The sequence below is a fragment of the Doryrhamphus excisus genome, chromosome 17 (genome assembly GCF_030265055.1).
Source record: "Doryrhamphus excisus isolate RoL2022-K1 chromosome 17, RoL_Dexc_1.0, whole genome shotgun sequence".
NCBI classification, from domain to species: domain Eukaryota; kingdom Metazoa; phylum Chordata; class Actinopteri; order Syngnathiformes; family Syngnathidae; genus Doryrhamphus; species Doryrhamphus excisus.
Genome location: NC_080482.1, coordinates 1,817,274 through 1,837,500, shown reverse-complemented (window position 1 = coordinate 1,837,500; position 20,227 = coordinate 1,817,274). Strand labels below are relative to the sequence as shown.

Below are 20,227 nucleotides of genomic sequence, written 5' to 3'. Positions count from 1 at the left end.
TTATTAATTTATCCGTAATTCTATCTGAAACTTTGCCATTGTTTAACACGAGAATGCACCATTCTAACAACATTAATAGGTCAGAAAAGTGGATAAACCACCTTGTCTCGTCTCATAGGCCCAATCTGTGTCTCATGGTCAAGAAAAAATAGTCCTCTCTTCTGTTCAACGTGATGACGACTGTTTTGTACAAATGAGTCATCGCCTTCATCGTATCCATTTAATGTTTTTTTCTTCCTTTTCAGGTTTCATCCATACCTGTGGAGGCACTTTAAAGGGAAGGAACGGGACGATAGAAAGCCCGGGGTTTCCATACGGTTACCCCAATGGAGCAAACTGTACTTGGGTGATCGTTGCAGAGGAGGGCAACAGGATTCATATAGTTTTTCAGTCTTTTGCTGTGGAGGAAGAATATGACTTTTTATCTTTGTATGATGGGCACCCGCACCCAGCCAACTTCAGATCGAGGTAAGGACGCTTTCCGTTGCTTATTACTTTGTTTGCATGTTAAAGTGATGTAATAGACATTTGGCATTCTTATCTGAATGATAATTAGGAGCGCTTTTAGGAATGAATATTACTTAAAAATACATTGTTTTACTGCTATAATTCCCAGCAGTCACACAGCACACTTGAAATAGTATTCACATTCCAAAGGGAAGAAACCCATCGACCCGAACACACAGAATCTCCCACATTTATTTCCGAATGAGCATTCGATGTTGGCTTCGGGGATGTGCGGGTCAGCTGAAGAGCCATCGTCCTTTATTGAAATGCTTCACTGGAGGAGACAAAGGTAGAGGACAAATACATGGAAATCAAACAACGATTTTTCCTTGTTTACCTCAGACTCTGACAAGACAATTATCCGCTCTCGGTGCTCTCAGCATTCTCACCAAAACTGACAACTGTGAGAACATTTGTCCCTCTATGTAATTTGACAGTCTGTCTGAATGAATTATTGTGCTCACCTTGATGCCTTTACAATAGATCGGCACGACCATTGTTCAATACCTTCATTTGTACAGGGAAGTCATATTTACGTAAAAAACAACAACACAAAAACAACTGTACTTTTGATGTGTGCTGTCACTGCATTCAAGCCAATTGCAGGGATGAATGTTTGCTACTATGATGTCATATGTTCTCGAAACTTATCCCAAATGTATCGTCATTTCGGCCCGAGCCTTGGATTTAACGAGAGTGAATCGGAGACTCTAAAATCATATGACTGTGAGCGTGTCCCTGTGATTGGCTGGCCTCTCACCCAAAAGTCAGCTGGCTCCAGCATACCCGCTAACGACCTTAATGAGGACAAGTGGCATCGAAAAAGAATGACCGAACAAATGTAACATTCTAGCTAATGTTTATTGATTGGATGTACTGTATGTATGTACTGTGTTATGCAATACAATCATCTTTAAAAACTTCAAGAGGAACTTCTTCAGGTCGAGGTCTCACCTTGCAAGCCTACCCATTTGTTTGTAATTAATGCCGATAATTGTAAATAATCGTAACATTTGGCTGAATCATCTGACTTGCATGAATTAAACTGTTAAATGTGAGTCATTACTAGCATTGGTGTGAACGTTTAAACCTTGCAACATTCATTCATTTATTTTCGACCGCTTTTCCATGGGGGTGCTGGAGCCCATCCCAGCGTCACACCCTGGACTGGTGGCCAGCCAATCACAGGGCAAATATAGACAAACAACCATTCACACTCACATTCATACCTATGGATAATTTGGAGTCACCAATTAACCTAGCATGTTTTTGGAATGTGGGAGGAAGTACCCAGAGAAAACCCACGCATGCACGGGGAGAACATGCAAACTCCACACAGGGATGGCCGAGAGTGGAATTGAACCCTGGTCCCTTCGTTGTGAGGTCTGCACGCTAACCACTCACCGTGCAGCCCAGGTGCAAACAAATTATACTTAAAAGAAATATGCATTTTTTCTTTTGCTTACTAGCCAAAAAAATACAAAATAAAAAATATGCATTTTTAAATAGTTGTTGAGTGTATGTTACGGAACAAGTTTCCCAAATGACTTTAGACTTTTCTCACGTCAGCTTAGTTTACTTTAAGTTTTTGTTTCAAATTGTGGATAGAAGAAATAAAAGAAATAAAACATTGCTACAATCAAAAATAATGACCTCTGCAGTATTTAAATCACATATGATGTGTGATTTGAAGTAAATGTTTGTCGTATATTTGAAACACACAAATGGACATTTTATGATCAAAATGAACTGATGGACAAACTGCAGAAACCAAAAGGGATCCTAAATTGTCTGAATATTTTGAAAGCTACGCTATGAGAAAAAACGTAGGACAAATGTATGAAAAGTCTGACCTTGAAAACTGCATTTTTTTCAAGTACCTGAAGTGATGCGACGCTGAAGTATCAACAGTGATTCAGCTCTTGAATGAATCTCCTCGCAGGCCACTTTTGGCAGCGCAGCGCTTCTTCAAATATATTAGCATGTGACCTCGGCCCCCTTTCACTCAAGTTGAATCGCAGAAGTTGACTCGGAAAAATAACATTGGCACCGTTTCCTTGAGCTTTTTTTTTTTTTCGAGAATTCTGAGGTCGACTCTTACTGCTCATGAAACGTTCTCGTCTGCAGTGCAGGTGGATAAGAAGAAATTTGTTTGGAACAACTGTTCTTGTAATCCGCTTATCCTCGCTAGGGTTGTGGGTATGCTGGAGCCTATCCCAGCTGACTTGGAGAAAAATCGGTCTAAAATTGTCAAACAGCGATTGTCAACAGGAGGGTCGATGGCCATTTTGTTCAATGTTTGGAACAACCTGAATGAGTAGCATGAACGTGATTGGTCAGTTACTCTTTGGGACCATTCTTTGTATTCCCTGGTTTAAGAATAAAGGTTTACTCTCAATTTCAGGGTTGACCGTCTAGATCAGGGGTGGGCAAACTTTTTGACTCGCGGGCCGCATTAATTTAACAAAATTGACGGGGGGGGATTATGTAGTATTTTACACGTAACAGTCCATTTTTACACCTATATTTTTACACATATTTTACATGTAAAAGTGTCATGCAATCTGCTATATGTGCACTTTGAAATCATTTATTTGATGTAAAGTGTGTTATAAATGTATTATTATTATTGTTATTTTTATTAGAATTATTATTATTATTAGTTATAGTAATGTTATATTATTATTATTATTTTGTTAATAATAATAATATTACTACCATTATTATATTAATATTATTAACAACAATATTAATATAATAGTAGTATTATTATCATTATTGACAACATTATTATTATTATTGTTGTTGTTATTATTATTATTATTGTTATTTTTATTAGAATTATTATTATTAGTTATAGTAATGTTATATTATTATTATTATTATTTTGTTAATAATAATAATAATATTACTACCATTATTATATTAATATTATTAACAACAATATTAATATAATAGTAGTATTATTATCATTATTGACAACATTATTATTATTATTATTATTATTATTATTATTGTTATTTTTATTAGAATTATTATTATTATTAGTTATAGTAATGTTATATTATTATTATTATTATTTTGTTAATAATAATAATAATATTACTACCATTATTATATTAATATTATTAACAACAATAATAATATAATAGTAGTATTATTATCATTATTGACAACATTATTATTATTATTATTATTATTATTGTTGTTATCATTATTATTATTATTATTATTATTATTATTACTATTATTATTATTATTATTATTATTATTATTATTATTATTATTATTATTATTATTATTATTATTATTATTATTATTATTATTATTATTATTATTATTATTATTATTATTATTATTATTATTATTATTATTGTGCTTGTGCTCCTTTTTCCAGGAGTATTTTGTAAACAACAGACCACATCAAATAACGAAATTGATAAAGCAGCTACCTCAACCATCAAAAAGTTGGCCCAAGCCACGATGCCAGGTTATGTGTTGAGTTTAAATGAAATACTTTGGAAAAAACAGGCGGGCCGGATGTGGCCCCCGGGCTGTGGTTTGCCCACCCCTGGTCTAGATTACGGATCTGCAAATGAAAGCTGGCTTGATTCGCCAAATGTACGAAAATAAAATGGCTGCTGTGGCTTATGAGCCGGCCGGCCTCATTACCTTTGTAAACGTGCCGGAATAACACGCCTGTGACCCTTTGGCAAATATTCATCTTCACGTCTCTGAAAGTCCGTTTAGTCAAGCAGCCGTACAATAAATCCTTTTTTATGAGGATTATAATGTTCTGCTTTATTGAAGCCGTCTCACGGGTCTGCAGGTGGTTTTAGCGATTCGAGTGGATGTTTTGAAAAGTGCTGTTATGTAACTGTACTGCGTTGGTATGTAAAGTGTCCGCAACATTCAATCCGCCTTAATTTGTAAAGATGGATCAAACTATTCCAAAAGACCATCTTCAGCCTCTCGATGGGCAATTTTGTCTCCGGGCGGCTTCACGGGCTGCAGGTCATCAGACGTGAATTCCATCCCAGCTCTCTTTCCGAGATGAGATGTGTTGTGAGATGCTTCCGATCCATCTTTGTATCCGCGTGAGACGGCGAGCGCTACTAGTTTAGCGGAACGCCGCCCCGCAGTATGTCAATATTTGGGTTGTTTTAAAGAACCGCACCATGAAGGCTTGAAGCCATCCGCTACTACATTGGCAGACATGGTGCAGGTCGATCATGCAACTCCTGGAAAGTTTCTTGAGGTCATGTTGTTGCTGCGTGAGAGAGACATCTTTTCAAAATGAAATAGCTTTTTTGATTGACGAGCTGAAATGATGGCGTGCACATCGTCGGCCATGTTTAAGTACAGACGTCGCTTGAGACATCGCTCCTTCATTCTATCGCAGTTTTTCAACAATAATTAAAAAATAATTTTATGTCTCCTAACCAGGGCGCTACATTCAAAACAAAAATGACTTGCTCATGGGGAATCCGTAAGGTGAGAACTACTTGCCCCAACTCGCCCCATGTAAAATGAAAAGACCGCCATAATGATATCACGTAATTTTTGTGGCATCACACGAGAATCTCAAATAAAGATGAAATGATGATCATTTCTTGTGGTTGTTTTCCTACATAGATCATGACGTTGCATGGAAAAATCTGGATTGTCAAGAGACTTCTAGGCACTTTGCCTTGATAAATAAAAGTACATTCATGATTGAATGAACATTGTGCTTATTAAATAACAAATGACAACACAAGTTATTGGGTAAACACTATTGGGCAACCGCTACATTTTTGTATCTTGTGCAAAATCAGCACTTGGTATTGGATCTAATGGGTGGTGTTTCATTGTGACCACTTCAAATTGTCACAACAATGTGATTCACTCACCTTTGCCATCATGTGATTTGCTGCCGCTAATAAAATACTTGTTTAGGAGGCACTGCTTCATCACTTTTTGCTGTTTCCTTCACAAGTTGTTGAAGAATTAAACCATGTTGGCAGGGACGCCATGATAGATGTTTTCCTAGTAAAACGATCGCTGATTGGTTGATCGCGAACAAGAACGGGTGTGGGTAAAACGTGGACTGTGGACTACGGACTGCGGACCGCGGTCTAAATAAACCATTCTGATTGGTCCATTTCAAGATTTGCAAGGATTGCTTTGCAAATTACCACCGGAATTACGCAGTCCGTGTTTTACCAACACCCAACAAGAACCGCTTTTCAAAAAAAACGCCAAAGCGCACTTGCCCTACGGGAATATCACTGATTGGATTTACTTGCCCGACGGGAATATCACTGATTGGATTTACTTTTTTTACACAAATTTTGTGTTAACTTGCCCCGGGCCATCGGTACATCGTTATTGTCGAGCCCTGCTAAACTAATCACTCGAGTCAGACGGCCGCCTTCCCCGGGTTTCTTCCTCACGTTCCCCCAGTTTTTTTCTCTGAATGACAAATTTTGACACATTTTAATCTTGCACGATCCCATGATATCACTGCATTGATTTTTATAATTATATTCTTATTCCTTATTTTATTTGTATTTTTTCTCTTTATTTTTTATTTTTACGTTCTACAAAATGCACCGTGGAGTTGCACTCAAATTTCGTTGTATGCAATATATTGACAATAAAGGCGATTTTGATTCTGATTGTGATTCTCTAACAACTCAAGCACAGAAAGCATTCAAACTTTTAGATTTACGCAAAAGCAACTTTTATTTCATTTTTTTCCCTTTATTTGGGCAAATATGTGAATCATTACAGTGCATTTCTTACATCAATCAAAATATAACTTTCCATTATTTACATTTGTATTCAACTATCTGATCACAAGCCCAAAAGGAGTAGGCTGAAGCAAAAGCTTATAAATGCCTACCCCTTTTTGCAGGATATAATCATGTTCATGCCACTGTCTTGTTTCCCCTGTTATTATTTTCATTGTAATATTATTATTATTATTATTATCATTATTATCATTGTTGTTATAATCTTTATCATTATTACCATCATTATAATCATCATTAATATTACCATTTTCATCATTATAGTAAAATTTATAGTAAGATTTTTTATTTTTAATTATTTAATTTTACAGACTTCATTGCTTCTTGTAGAGTGTAGAGATTTCATCTGTTATTTTCTGAAATCCGCAGTCTTTGTGTGTCAATTTATTAGCCCACTTTTTTTGTGACATTTACTTATTTACTGTATTGCATGTGTCTAATCTTATGCATTAAAAAACAAGAACTTGAGACTGTGTCTGGACAGGTGACCAACCCAAACATCAGTTTCTTCTTGTTAACTTGCATACAAAAACTGTAAAGTCAGATATGAAACGATAGATTAACATAATAAAAATAAACTAAATATGACTATAATGAATTAAACATAATTAATGCGGAAATTTGACATGAATAAAAATACATGTAAGAAATGTTGTTTATTTGCTGCCATGAAGACCAGCATTTGTAATATAGAGGAGCGGCTCAGCAGATTAGAATGTTATTATTATTTTAGCCACGCTACGTTGATGCTACATTACAATGATAATGTGTTGGAGCTTGTTATAGCATGTTGCTATCAACCTTGCGGAAATTACAACTGGCCCAAAACACCACTTTAAAAAAAAAAAAAATCAATATTAAGACATGAAAAATCAATAATATATCAGAAGAAAAAGAGCCGCCATATATTGCCACATCAATATTCTAGCCACTCCTCCACCAAAGCCAATCGCGATGCATTGATCTCCAATTTTTCTCATTTGAAAACAATAGTTTCAGTCATAATTGAATTATGGTTACCAACCGGGACTGTAGTATTAAGTCACATGAAAGAAATCAACAACGGTCAGCATTTGCAGAATTTATCCCATCAAAAATGAGAATTCCTGTCATTGTAAGGACGGATTTGTGATGCGGTTCTTGTCCTGGATGTTGCTAGATTAGCATATTTTACGGCTAATCATTGTACATCGTCTAACTAAATCTTGTCAAGCCAGCCGAGCAGGCGGTGCCTTCATCCGGTCCCTTCATCCGGTCCCTTCATCCGCCACTGCCAGCGGACGACGTGTTGAATAAAAAAGGGAGCCGGCCCCCAGAGAGGATTGAAATTTCTATCGATTTTTGGCTCCCAATCAAAGTGGTGGCACACCCACTAACAAACGATGCGTGCTGTCATAGTAACTGCGACACGTATAGATCACGGTAGTGATCTTGGTATTTGAGTGTCATAATCCCTCATCCGTGTCTCCTTCCTTCCACCTTGTAAATTCAGCCGAGTACCGAGCGCTCCGACTTGACATTCTCCGCCATACGGGATAATGTAAGGGAATACAGACGAGCACAGATAAAGTGTACTCGGATCAGTTAGGGACCGCGCTAATCACCTGATCGTGGATATGCCGATTCTTTTTCATCTTAAAAATTCATTCACTCTTTTCTAGTCATATCCTGCCTGACAATTTTTCATTTATGAATAAATGAAAACCTATTTAATATCCACTACTGTGTCTTCTTATGGAGGACCAAAACTGCCAAAATAATAAATAAATAAATAAATAAATAAAAGTGAAAATAAAAACAAAAATGAAACAAAAAATCAAAAAATTAAATACAAAAAAATAAATATAAATGGAAATAAAAACAAAAATAAAAAAATATATATACATAAATAAATAAATAAAAGCAAAAATAAATACAAAAATAAAAAACAAGATTCAAAAATTAAAAATAAATACAAAAATAAATGTAGAAATAAATACAAAAATAAATATATAAATAGAATTACATATCAATAAATAAATAAAAGCACTCTGCTCTCATATGTATTTTTAATTTTTGAATCTTGTTTTTTATTTTTGTATTTATTTTTGCTTTTATTTATTTATTTATGTATATATTTTTTCATTTTTGTTTTTATTTCCACTTTTATTTATTTATTTATGTAATATTTTGGCAGTTTTGGTCCTCCATACTTTCTATTTATAATATAAAGAAAAGCAGGATTTTCTGATCTTTTTCTCACAAATGTCATCATATCAACATATGAGTGGATACATATTCTTAATGGAGACCATCATGATGTTTTGGAGACACCTCACGGTAGTTGGTTGATGATGAGGTGAGAACCTGACTACTGCATGGTGTCCAAAATGGACCAACTAAGACCAACTTGTTTTCTACTCGATGAGATCTGTTTCGGAGCAAACGACTCGTCCTGAAGCTAGCGTTTCGCTTGTGTACATTTTAAGACCCGGAGGCACACATCAGATCCTGGAAATAGACTCTCATGGCAACGTGGGCTGGCGTTATCGAGGAAGACACTTTCAGACCAAAAGTGTGACGGGAGGAAAATAACAAAGCTATTTAAAGCGCTGAAATGGATTAAAAAAAAATAGTTGCTAGTTCCTTTTCCGACTTTTTAAGATGATAATGGAACACTACATACTGTGGTAAAGTATTATATCGATATGTATGTACAGTAAACCTCGGATATATCGGATTCAATTGTTCCCACTGGTTTTGTCCGATATAAGCGAAATCCGTTATATGCGTATACCGGAAAATGTCCGTTTTACGCATATATCGGATTTATATCCGGTATATGCGTAAATGGGATTTTATCCGTTATAAAAAGGCACTTCCTTGACTATGTTTCCAATGTACCTGGACGCGCAGGCAACGCTGCAAACGCTGCAAATGACGTCGTATAGCGACCTGTCACGATTCGGCGAATCGGAGTGCCACGATGCGGCCATCCGATATATGCAAGGGGAATTTAATGGAAATGCATTGGAACGGGACTGGAGATTTTGTCCGAAATAGGCGAAATCCGTTATAAAAAATCCGATATATGCAATGAATTTTTATTGGAAATGCATTACAGAAAAATTGGTTCTTTTTTATCTGTCCGTCGTGAGCGAATTTCCGATATATCCGAGTCCGATATATCCAAGGTTTGTTGTAAATTATAATTATTAATTAAACATATGGTTAATTAATGTCTTTGGAGGTGGTCAAAGCATGGCACATACGCAGAGATTATATTTGATAATGATATCATGGGATCGTGCAAGATTAAAATGGCCACCAGTCCAGGGTGTACCCCGCCTCTCGCCCAAAGAGAGCTGGGTTAGGCTCCAGCAACCCTAGCTACCCTCGTGAGGATAAGCGGTAGAAAATGAATGAATGAATGTTTGCACCTTAAGGTTTTCCGGCTAGACCGGTGCCGGTGGTTGGGGACCCCTGCTCTATCGTGTCTTGACTGAAGCATCATAATGCGTACTGTACTGTACTGTATTGTGAAGTCTTTGCAAAAATACTTTAGCACTCCTCCGACTTCATGATTGACTTTTGTTGGGCGATAAAGAATAAATTGAGCATCTTAGAAGATTTGACGTTTATTCCTGTAATTATGAAAGTAAAATGTTGTGGAGCCATTCTAAAGAGGAAGTACATAGAAGTCTTTAAATCATCTCCTGCTGGTTTTTTCCCTCAATGTTGACAAATTGGCCGTCCGGAACGCCATCATTCATTTGACTTATGAGCCTTATTTGGCTCTGACTATTTGGCTCTGAGTCTGACAATAAACTAAACACAAGAGATTGACTTCAATTCTTGCTTCCTGCCAGTCACAGATGTTCTCATCTCCACTGTTTGATCCTCACGCTTTTTTTTTTTTAGGGCACAAGGTTAAGGGCAGACTAAAAAAAGACTTCGGCAGGAACAGACAAAAGACGAAATTACAGAAACCTTTTGAGAGGAGAAACAAATAAAGTGTGAGAGAGCTTGAGTGACAGAAAGAGCAACTGTGACGGGGAAGGAGGGAGACAGACAAAAAGAGATGCACCATTCTCTCTCTCTCTCTTCCCTCTTGGTGCCATGGAGATAGCAAGGCTCAATCATGGGATGGCGGTACGTGCGGCAGCTACCTCTCGGGCTGATGTAGTGTGTTCAGGTGGAAGAAAGTCCCACATCTGTTCAGGCAATCATGGCCGCCTCATGGCCAGACGCAGCCATTCGGCGGCTACTGTTGACCTGATGGAGTATAACACCCGTGCAGGGCGGCGGATCCCATTTTACTTCCATGTCGTGATCCTTTTGTCCCAGAACTGCACAAGTCGCGAGTTCCCATCTTGCTCAGGCCTTGGAGGAAGACAGGAAGCGTGCTCCGTCTCTCTGCTGTGCAAATCATTTATTTTATGCAAATCGTTTTTGTTTACAGGTCATTTGACCCCCGCGGCCTCACATCCATCACCCATTCGCCATCAAGGCCGACCTGCAGGGGTTTTTTCACTGGCCCTGAACGGAACCACATTAGTCACTGGTCTTTTTTGTTTTTGCAGTATTGATTTTAGCAAGTTAGATTTTATGCCGGGTCGGCTTTTCTCACCACACAACCGAGTTTGGCCAGTAAGCAAAGTCGTACTGGTACTGCTTTAGTATTGTAGTACAGTTTACTGTGTTTTAGGGGTTATTTTTTCATTCAAGTGCCGTCGCTGCGTTTTTAATTTGGGATCTTCGGTAGGATCATCAACTTATTCTGCTTTATCACACCAAGCGGTATTTGATTCAAGTCAGCACTTGAACAGAAGTTGTGTTTAATTGCTAATGCTTTACTACGTATGTGCAGACTCAGCCTTGCCTGCTGTAGCTTTAACTTGTAATCATGATAATAATAATGGAGTCAATTTACAATGCACTTTTCCATTCTTCAGAATCACAAATTGCTTCACAGGAAAAACAAATAAAAAAGAAAAATGAAGAGAAAAAAACAACAAAAAACAACAAAAAAGTATTAAAAACTTGAGGGCAAAATAAAACCACAAGTGTTAAAAAGTGAGAAAAATTGAGTCAATTTACAATGCACTTTTCCATTCTTCAGAATCACAAATTGCTTCACAGGAAAAACAAATAAAAAAGAAAAATGAAGAGAAAAAACAACAAAAAACAACAAAAAACAACAAAAAAGTATTAAAAACTTGAGGGCAAAATAAAACCACAAGTGTTAAAAAAGTGAGAAAAACACAAGTATTAAAAACGGGAGGGCAAAATAAAACCACAAGTATTAAAAACATGGAATGGAATGACTTTTATTGTCATTATACAAGATGTACAACGTATATTGGATATTATATATTGGAAAGATTCTCCTTTCAGTGCAATAGTTACGTTAAAAAAGTATACAAAAAGTAAAAAAAAGACAGTTTAACAAGATATATACAAGATATATACAAGATATCCAAGATATATACAAGATATATACAAGATATATACAAGATATCGAAGATATATACATAATATTGCACAGGAGCAGACACCAGAATATACATTAATTTTAGTGCAATGATGAATGGGTCTTAGTACAAATAATGAATGTTATATACAGATGAGTAAAAGTCACATATGAATATATCATATTGAGTGTATTGAGTTGTTAAATAAATAAATATGTTTTTGAAGTAGTGACTGAAGCAGTGATGGAAATATTTGCATGACGCTAATGACCGGGCTCGTTGTATGTAAAAACATGGGTGCAAATAAACCAAGCATCTAAAAAAAGCTTTACTTTTATTATTTTACTTGTATCGCTTCCGAGCCCCACATTCAAACAATCCATTGGTTCTATTACTTATGCATACGATTTTCATATATTCTCAAAAGGTACAAACGGGGATTTATTCCAACGATTCAGCAGCAACATATAGAAGGTATTCCATCTCTCATAAGAGCGAGGCGTCTTCTGTGATCGCCTGACGGCAGAGCCGCTTCCTCTGTGTGTTTCTATTATTTCATTATTAAACAGCTGCCGCCTTGCCAGAGGTTGTTCGCGGTCCTCTCAAGTCTGCTGATGTTCTCTCACGATTGGAACCAGCGTCAACGTAAATGTAACCTCGGGGTGCTCGATGATGTGCGACAATATCGTCCGTGTCGAATTTGCCAAGGGTTTGTTGTCTTTTTTTTAAAACGCCACCGTCTTATCAATAATTCATGAACTACATAACCAAATACAGATGTAGTACATAGCTTGTGGACAAGCGTGATGAACATCATATGGATTCTTGCTGTTGAAGATATACGTACATTTGGGACGGCCTTCTTTTTAAAAGATGACATCATCGACTTGGTGGTCGTCAGGGATGCCATACACAAAAACGTTTTTTATTAATTGGTATTGATTTTTGAGATGCGTCTCAATTACTCAGGTTAGGTTTGATTGACACATATGTTCTCCAGGTAGCTTGTCATGAATTGCTGTTTCTGGGTATGATTTTTCATGCCGAAGGCATTTTTTTGTATAGAAAAAGTATCGAACCGTAACACAAATATTGTTGCACCCTCGTATGTATGTACGTATGGAATATTTATATATTGAGATAAATAATAGATGCCGTTACCTGGAGCACATGAACCCCATGATATCCTCAGTCCATTGCTGTTCGATGCCACCCATGAATGGATTTTGTATTCTCGGACTTGAGTTATTAGGATTGACGTCCAGATTGTCAATTATTTTTTGCTTTTTTGAGTAAATATCTTTTATTTCTGGTAGACGGGTCCAAAAAGGGGACTTAAGTGCAAAGGCTCTCGCTCATCAGGCCTAATTCATCACATGACTGCACACGGTGCGGTAACGCTGCATCTGTTTCTTTTTGCATGGCATGCTGCCAGTACCACATAAGTTCTTTTGTTCCTGTTGTCATGGTAATCAGTCCTGCAGCACACTATAATGACTTTGCATAACTTTTGGATTAATGTACTAAATAATTCAAACAAAATCATTATCTTTGGTTATTACATTGCAGGTCAGTGCTTTTTAGTATTGTGTTTAATGCATTACACTCATCCTGGCGGGTGCTACGGAGCGTGCTCAGTGCAGTCACTGATTGCTCTATTCTTTGTCCCCATCTTCTCAGTCAAGTATTCGTTTTTCTGTGAATTCTGTCTGGCCGAACTTCAAATGGAATGCATAGTGCATGTGTATATTTGCTTTTTTTTTGTGCTACTAGAGAGAGAAAAAAAAAAAAAAACCTTTGCACCATTCTGAGAGTCTTGCAGTGCATTTTATGTGTGGGCGGTTGGATGTCACACACCGCATCAGCATAAGACCAACACAAATATCCAATGATTGAACAGTGACAAAACGTACTGGGTGCTTATGTGTTATTTCCTTTCGACCTCTGTCTGGGTGTAGTTTTCGGTTGCATCACGTCTGTCAAAGCCTTTGGTTTTATGGTAATGGTAATGGTAATGGTTTTATTTCATTTGAACATGCATCAGATTACAATTGAGTGCATCCCATAATCAGTTCCCAGTTCCACATGTCCAAAAGGAGTAGGAAGAAGCAAAGCTTATTAAATCCTACCCCTCCATCTGGTACTTTTACAATCACTAACTGTTACATTTGTTCACTTCCTGCTTTCCATAATACAGTTTAAGGTTTTTTTGTTTTTTTTAATAATGTACCTCGTACCGAAGTACAAGGTGATATGACCATCCAATGTAACAGTTACTTTTACAATCAGTAACTGTTACATTTGTTCACTTCCTGCTTTCCATAATACAGTTTAAGGTTGTTTTTTTAATAATGTACCTTGTACCGAAGTACAAGGTGATATGACCATCCAATGTAACAGTTACTTTTACAATCAGTAACTGTTACATTTGTTCACTTCCTGCTTTCCATAATACAGTTTAAGTTTTTTTTTTTTTTTAAATAATGTACCTCATACTGAAGTACTCGGTGATATGAGCATCCAATGCCATAATGGGTACCATAGTGCGTGTCAATATAGTGATATATATAGCACATCATGACTGGTTCAAGACTCTTCATCCTTGTATTTAGCAAACATCAACTGCTTGTATTGTTTCTTGAATTGGCTCATCATTGTGCATTGTTTGATTTCCTTACTCAATCCATTCCATAGTTTGATTCCACATACTGAAATGCTATGGCTAGCATAACGTAGTCCTAGCATAGAAGTGTTTCAAATGTACTTCTTCCCTGAGATCATATTTCTCCTCTCTTGTAGAGAAGTATTGGATGACATTTTTAGCTAATTGCTTATTTTTAGCCTTATGCATTATTTTAGCTGTTTGAAGATGAACTATATCAGCAAGTTGAAGTATTTGTGATTTTAGAAATAAGGAGTTAGTATGTTTTCAGTAGGCGGCATTATGAATTATCCTTACTGACCTTTTTTGCAGTACATTTAGCGAGTGAAGATTGCTTTTGTAGTTATTAGCCCATATTTCCACACAATAAGTAAGTTATTGTTAAGGCGGCACGGCGGACTAGTGGTTAGCGCGCAGACCTCACAGCTTGGAGACCAGGGTTCAATTCCACCCTCGCCCATCGCTGTGTGGAGTTTGCATGTTCTCCCCGTGCATGCGTGGGTTTTCTCCGGGTACTCCGGTTTCCTCCCACATTCCAAAAACATGCTAGGTTAATTGGCGACTCCAAATTGTCCATAGGTATGAATGTGAGTGTGAATGGTTGTTTGTCTACTATATGTGCCCTGTGATTGGCTGGCCACAGACAGCTGGGATAGGCTCCAGCACCCCGGCGACCTTTGTGAGGAAAAAGCGGTAGAAAATGAATGAATGAATGAATGAAAGATATGGTAGAACCAGAGAGCAATAAAGAGTGTGGAGTGATTTCTGATTTAGAACAAATTTTACTTTGTTCGATACTGAAATATTTCTGTCCACCTTATGTTGTATATTTGTAATATGAGGTTCCCAGCTCATATTTTCATCTTTATTATTATTATTATTATTTCACCTTCCTAAAGAAGTACCTCCAGACTTGTACTGCATGGCGAATGCCTGTTCCGGTGTTTTCCTGCATGCTGGGACATACGTGGGACAAAGAATAATCATTTACAACACGGATCACCACTGTGAACGCCGCTGTAATTGGAAACTCTATTGAAGCTGTAAATACACCGTAGTCTTCCTTGTTGTCACAGTAGGAGCCTGTTGTCCTCCTTCACACACACACACACACACACACACATTTGGTCTACTGTGGCCATTATTCACCTGGCTTACTTGGGAGCAGAGGGCTGGTAACACAAATGGCCCCCAAATTAGCAAGAGGGAACTGCACAAAGAAACAAGATGCCAATAGCGAAGGAGACGTTTTATTTCATGCAAGTTCCGTTCATGCTACACGGGCTGACTTAGAGCTGGAGAAGGTCGATAGAACATCAGCAAGTGGTGCTGAGGAATGGCCAGCAACACATCTTCTTTACGACGTCGTGAAAGCAAATGGATTTGTTTGGACCCGTACCTAATTTGAAATGGCGTAATGAAGCAGTCTGTTATAACGCAGCAGTAGGGTGGGTTCTAGCGTGGTTTTGGGTCGTTGTACCACAGACGGACAAATCAGATGCACATTAATGCTTGATGTGTTTAAGCAGTTGCTTAAGTGTCGCTTAACCCCGTGGAAGGGAGCACAGTGTGGGAATATGTGATATCAGATATCGGAAATATTACAGCAATATCTCAATTCTACACGAAAAATAAAACACCACGTTTAAAACCATCAACATTACAAAAAAACAAAGACCCAATGAAGATTAGACGCACCCGGCTTTGAACTACATCACCTGTCAAGTCGGCTACAATACTTCAAACAATGGCTCGCCCCCTCGCAGCATCAGTCACCGCTTGGAAACGACGCGGTAACATAAACACATCAGACCTCCCATTCATCAGCCAAACAATCAAAAAGGACACCTGCTTTCAGAACATCTCCACAGCTTCATCTCTCTGACGGCTTCAAGGTTGCACCATCCACTCCTCCGCCAATTTGGAACAACCCGGACCTCACAATAAATAGAAAACATTCCGATTCATATCATGGAAACACAAAGGCATCACACATCTCTAACATATTTTACAAAAGTCGAAAATCACCCTTTTTTAATCCAGACGTTCCACATTTGTAGCAGTAAATATCTCCAAAACTTACAGCTTAAATTCGCTATTTTAGTGCTATCGGCCGGGGTTGCCATTACACAATTCCAAGGGCCTCACAAATACATAAAGTTTATTAAAAAATAACAGACACGCCATAATTAGCATAATGTACAACAATACACACTTGAAAAAGTTACATCTACCTCACAGACATATTATCCACTTCCCCGTGGGACAAAAACCAGCTCCAAACTAACCACATTGTTTGATTGGAGTCCTAAGACAAAGACGAAGTTAAGCAGATAATTCTAGCGATCCGTTGACAGCGAGGCGCAGAAGGATGCCAGAGAAGTCAAACACCGATTGGTTTCCCGAGGGAGTGATCAAACACACCGGCATCGACTAGCACTGTCTGCCAAAAGCTGTCAAACCGAAACCAAACTGGTGTTGATTCCCGCGGCAAAGAGCATTCCCTGGTGTCGGGAACCCTACGTCATATTTGTGTTGTCGTAACAAGAGTTGGCATGTCGCTGTTATTACGGCGATTGTTTTTTTTTCACCGATCGGTGTGAAATATCGATATGAAATTATTAATATACTTTACTGAGCCGTGCTGGAAATGTAAATGTTATATTGTGCAGCGAATGCGATCACGCTCTGGTACTGAACTGTCTTTCTTTGATTCGCAGGTTAACAGGATTTAGCATTCCCTCACCTGTTACGAGTTCAGGCTCAATTTTTTCCCTGAGGCTTACCAGTGACTTTGCAGTAAGTGCTCATGGATTTAAAGCATCTTATGAAGGTAAGAACAGTATCCTTGTCTTCCATTTGTATCACACGAAAAAGAAAAAAAAGTCGTCAATAGAAAGAACAGGATTTTTTTTCGTCTGCTTTAAAAAATGGGTCATCATTTGGAAGGACGGGAATGGGTGTGATCTTACCTCCTCCACCTGATTTCCTGTAGGAACCCCACTGTTGAGTTATATTAACATGAGGTACCTCCATGAAGTCAATTTGATATTTTCCAAATCAACGTGACAACCCCCCCAAGTCCTGAACTTTTTCTCCAGCTCCAGAGGTGCATCTGAAAATTGCACGGCAGATGGCGAAGGGAATTAGTTGAACTAATGGATGTAGCAAGTTATGTGTGCCGAAGCTGAGCGGAGTGCGGCGGAGAGCTGTCTAAATATGAGTTATCCTTCCGTGACCATCTTGCTCACACATTCCCAGCAAATCCGCCTCTTCCTGTCTCATTCGTTCATTCATTTTCTACCGCTTTTCCTCACGAGGGTTGTGGGGGGTGCTGGAGCCTATCCCAGCTGTCTTTGGGCGGGAGGCGGGGTCCACCCTGGACTGGTTGCCAGCCAATCACGGGGCACATATAGACAAACAACCATTCACACTCACATTCATACCTGGATAATTTGGAGTCGCCGATTAACCTAGCATGTTTTTGGAATGTGGGAAAAAAAAACACGCATGCACGAGGAGAACATGCAAACTCCACACAGAGATGGCCGAGGGTGGAATTGAACCCTGGTCTCCTAGCTGTGAGGTCTGTGCGCTAACCACTCGACCGCCGTGCCGCGGTCATAATACTTTTCATAATCTTTTCTCATAATACACTTTTTAATGTTTTCAACTTTCCGTCACAGGCGGCAAGGCGGTCTAGTGGTGAGCGCACAGACCTCACAGCTAGGAGACCAGGGTTCAATTCCACCCTCGGCCATCTCTGTGTGGAGTTTGCATGTTCTCCCCGTGCATGCGTGGGTTTTTTTCCCACATTCCAAAAACATGCTGGCTAAATTAATTTAAATTAATTAAATCATTCTTGCGGCACGGCGGTCTAGTGGTTAGCGCACAGACCTCACAGCTAGGAGACCAGGGTTCAATTCCACTCTCGGGCATGATCTCCCATGTTTTGCATGTTCTCCCCGTGCATGCGTGGGTTTTCTCCGGGTACTCCGGTTTCCTCCCACATTCCAAAAACATGCTAGGTTAATTAGCGACTCCAAATTGTCCATAGGTATGAATGTGAGTGTGAATGGTTGTTTGTCTATATGTGCCCTGTGATTGGCTGGTGACCAGTCCCAGGGTGTATCCCGCCTCTCGCCCAAAGATTCCGCGACCCTCGTGAGGAAAAAGCGGTAGAAAATGAATGAATGAATGAATGAACTTTCCGCCACCTCGGATATTTCCTTCTCCGTACTTCAGATATTCCGCTGTTGTTGTCTAGCGAATGATCTGTTTGTTTGCCGGACGAGAAGGCTGACCTCATCCGCAATCCATACTGCTCCTCACTGCCATGATGAACCTTTTTCTTCCATTTTCACACTCTGCTCATCCTCCCATCTGCACCTGACACGACCAGTGCAGGACCTCCTCTTCCTCCGTCTCCTCTCAGAGCGCTCTCATTTTCCTGGTTGTGCCATCTTCGGGAAACTGAGTCTTTATTCATTCTATACACTCAGTCATTTTATTTAACTGTTCTTCTTGCGTGTCAAGTAGAACCTCAATCTGCTGGGTTGCTCACAACTATCATGAACTTCGTCATTATTTGTTAATGTCCAAGTGTTGGAGCAGCAACTCATAAATATTTGAGAAGCATTCTCAGCAGGAAGTGAAACTTCCACTTGCGCCTCCCGTGAAATAGTGGCGCCATTATGTTCAACAGCAGCAGCAACCTATTGCGGGGCTAACTTCATCTTATTTCACGAGCGCACCTTCTATCGACCTTCTCGTGCTTTAATTACATAGCGGTCGATATCAGATACCAATAATACAAAATAATATATTGCAGTACAATCCGAAAAGAAATACATTGCAATGATTGAGTGAGAGCAGATTGCTTTGATGTCTGTTTTTTTTTTTTAACCAAAGGAAAACTTTATTAACATTTCAAACGACAGTACATACGTATGTACAACTAAACGACTGCGTCTTTTTGTTATGTTGCTAAAGGGTCGCTGCTGCCGCATCATGTGACTAAAAATGTCTGAGGCTGGTAGACGGGACAAGCTTATTGAATCACGGGTGCAATTAAGTGGATTTTAACGTGTGTGCATGTGAAGGACAGTCAAGAGCAGCGCCAGATGGGAATCTCATTTCTCCAACGTCCCGCCAGTCTCGTGTCAACGATGGTGTGATGCAAAAACGGCCATTTTTGAAACCCAAGATTCACCGTTAAAGGGACCTTGCAATGGCTGAAATTATCTATTAAAGAACAAAAACAGACCAACGATGACTTCTAAGGTCTGTTGTACAGAAAACCTCGGATATATCGGATTCAATTGTGCCCACTGGTTTTGTCCGATATAAGCGAAATCTGTTACCGGAAAATGTCCGTTTTACGCATATATCGGATTTATATCCGGTATATGCGTAAAAAGGCACTTCCTTGACTATGTTTCCAATGTACCTGGACGTGCAGGCAACGCTGCAAATGACGTCGTATAGCGGCCTGTCACGATTCGGCGAATCGGAGCGCCACGATGCGGCCATCCGATATATGCGAGGGAAATTTCATGGAAATGCATTGGAACGGGACTGGAGATTTTGTCCGAAATAGGCGAAATCCGTTATAAAAAATCCGATATATGCAATGAATTTTTATTGGAAATGCATTACAGAAAAATTGGTTCTTTTTTATCTGTCCGTTGTGAGTGAATTTCCGATATATCCGAGTCCGATATATCCGAGGTTTACTGTATATTTGAAAGTGAGCAATAGATGGTAGCTGTGATCAGTAACTCTGACTAAATCGGTAAAAAGCTGCCTTC

General features: G+C 38.6%; 1 protein-coding gene across 6 annotated transcripts in view; it reads left to right on the top strand.

Moving 5' to 3' along the window:
• The window catches only part of LOC131105461 (CUB and sushi domain-containing protein 3-like), a 255,318-nt gene that overhangs the window by 22,357 nt on the left and 212,734 nt on the right, over positions 1 to 20,227 (top strand). For all 6 annotated transcript variants that reach the window (XM_058053597.1, XM_058053598.1, XM_058053599.1 and 3 more), the window contains exons 2-3: positions 246 to 468; positions 17,138 to 17,250. In XM_058053597.1, coding sequence (XP_057909580.1) covers positions 246 to 468; positions 17,138 to 17,250 — 336 coding nt within the window. The remainder of the gene's footprint in view (positions 1 to 245; positions 469 to 17,137; positions 17,251 to 20,227) is intronic.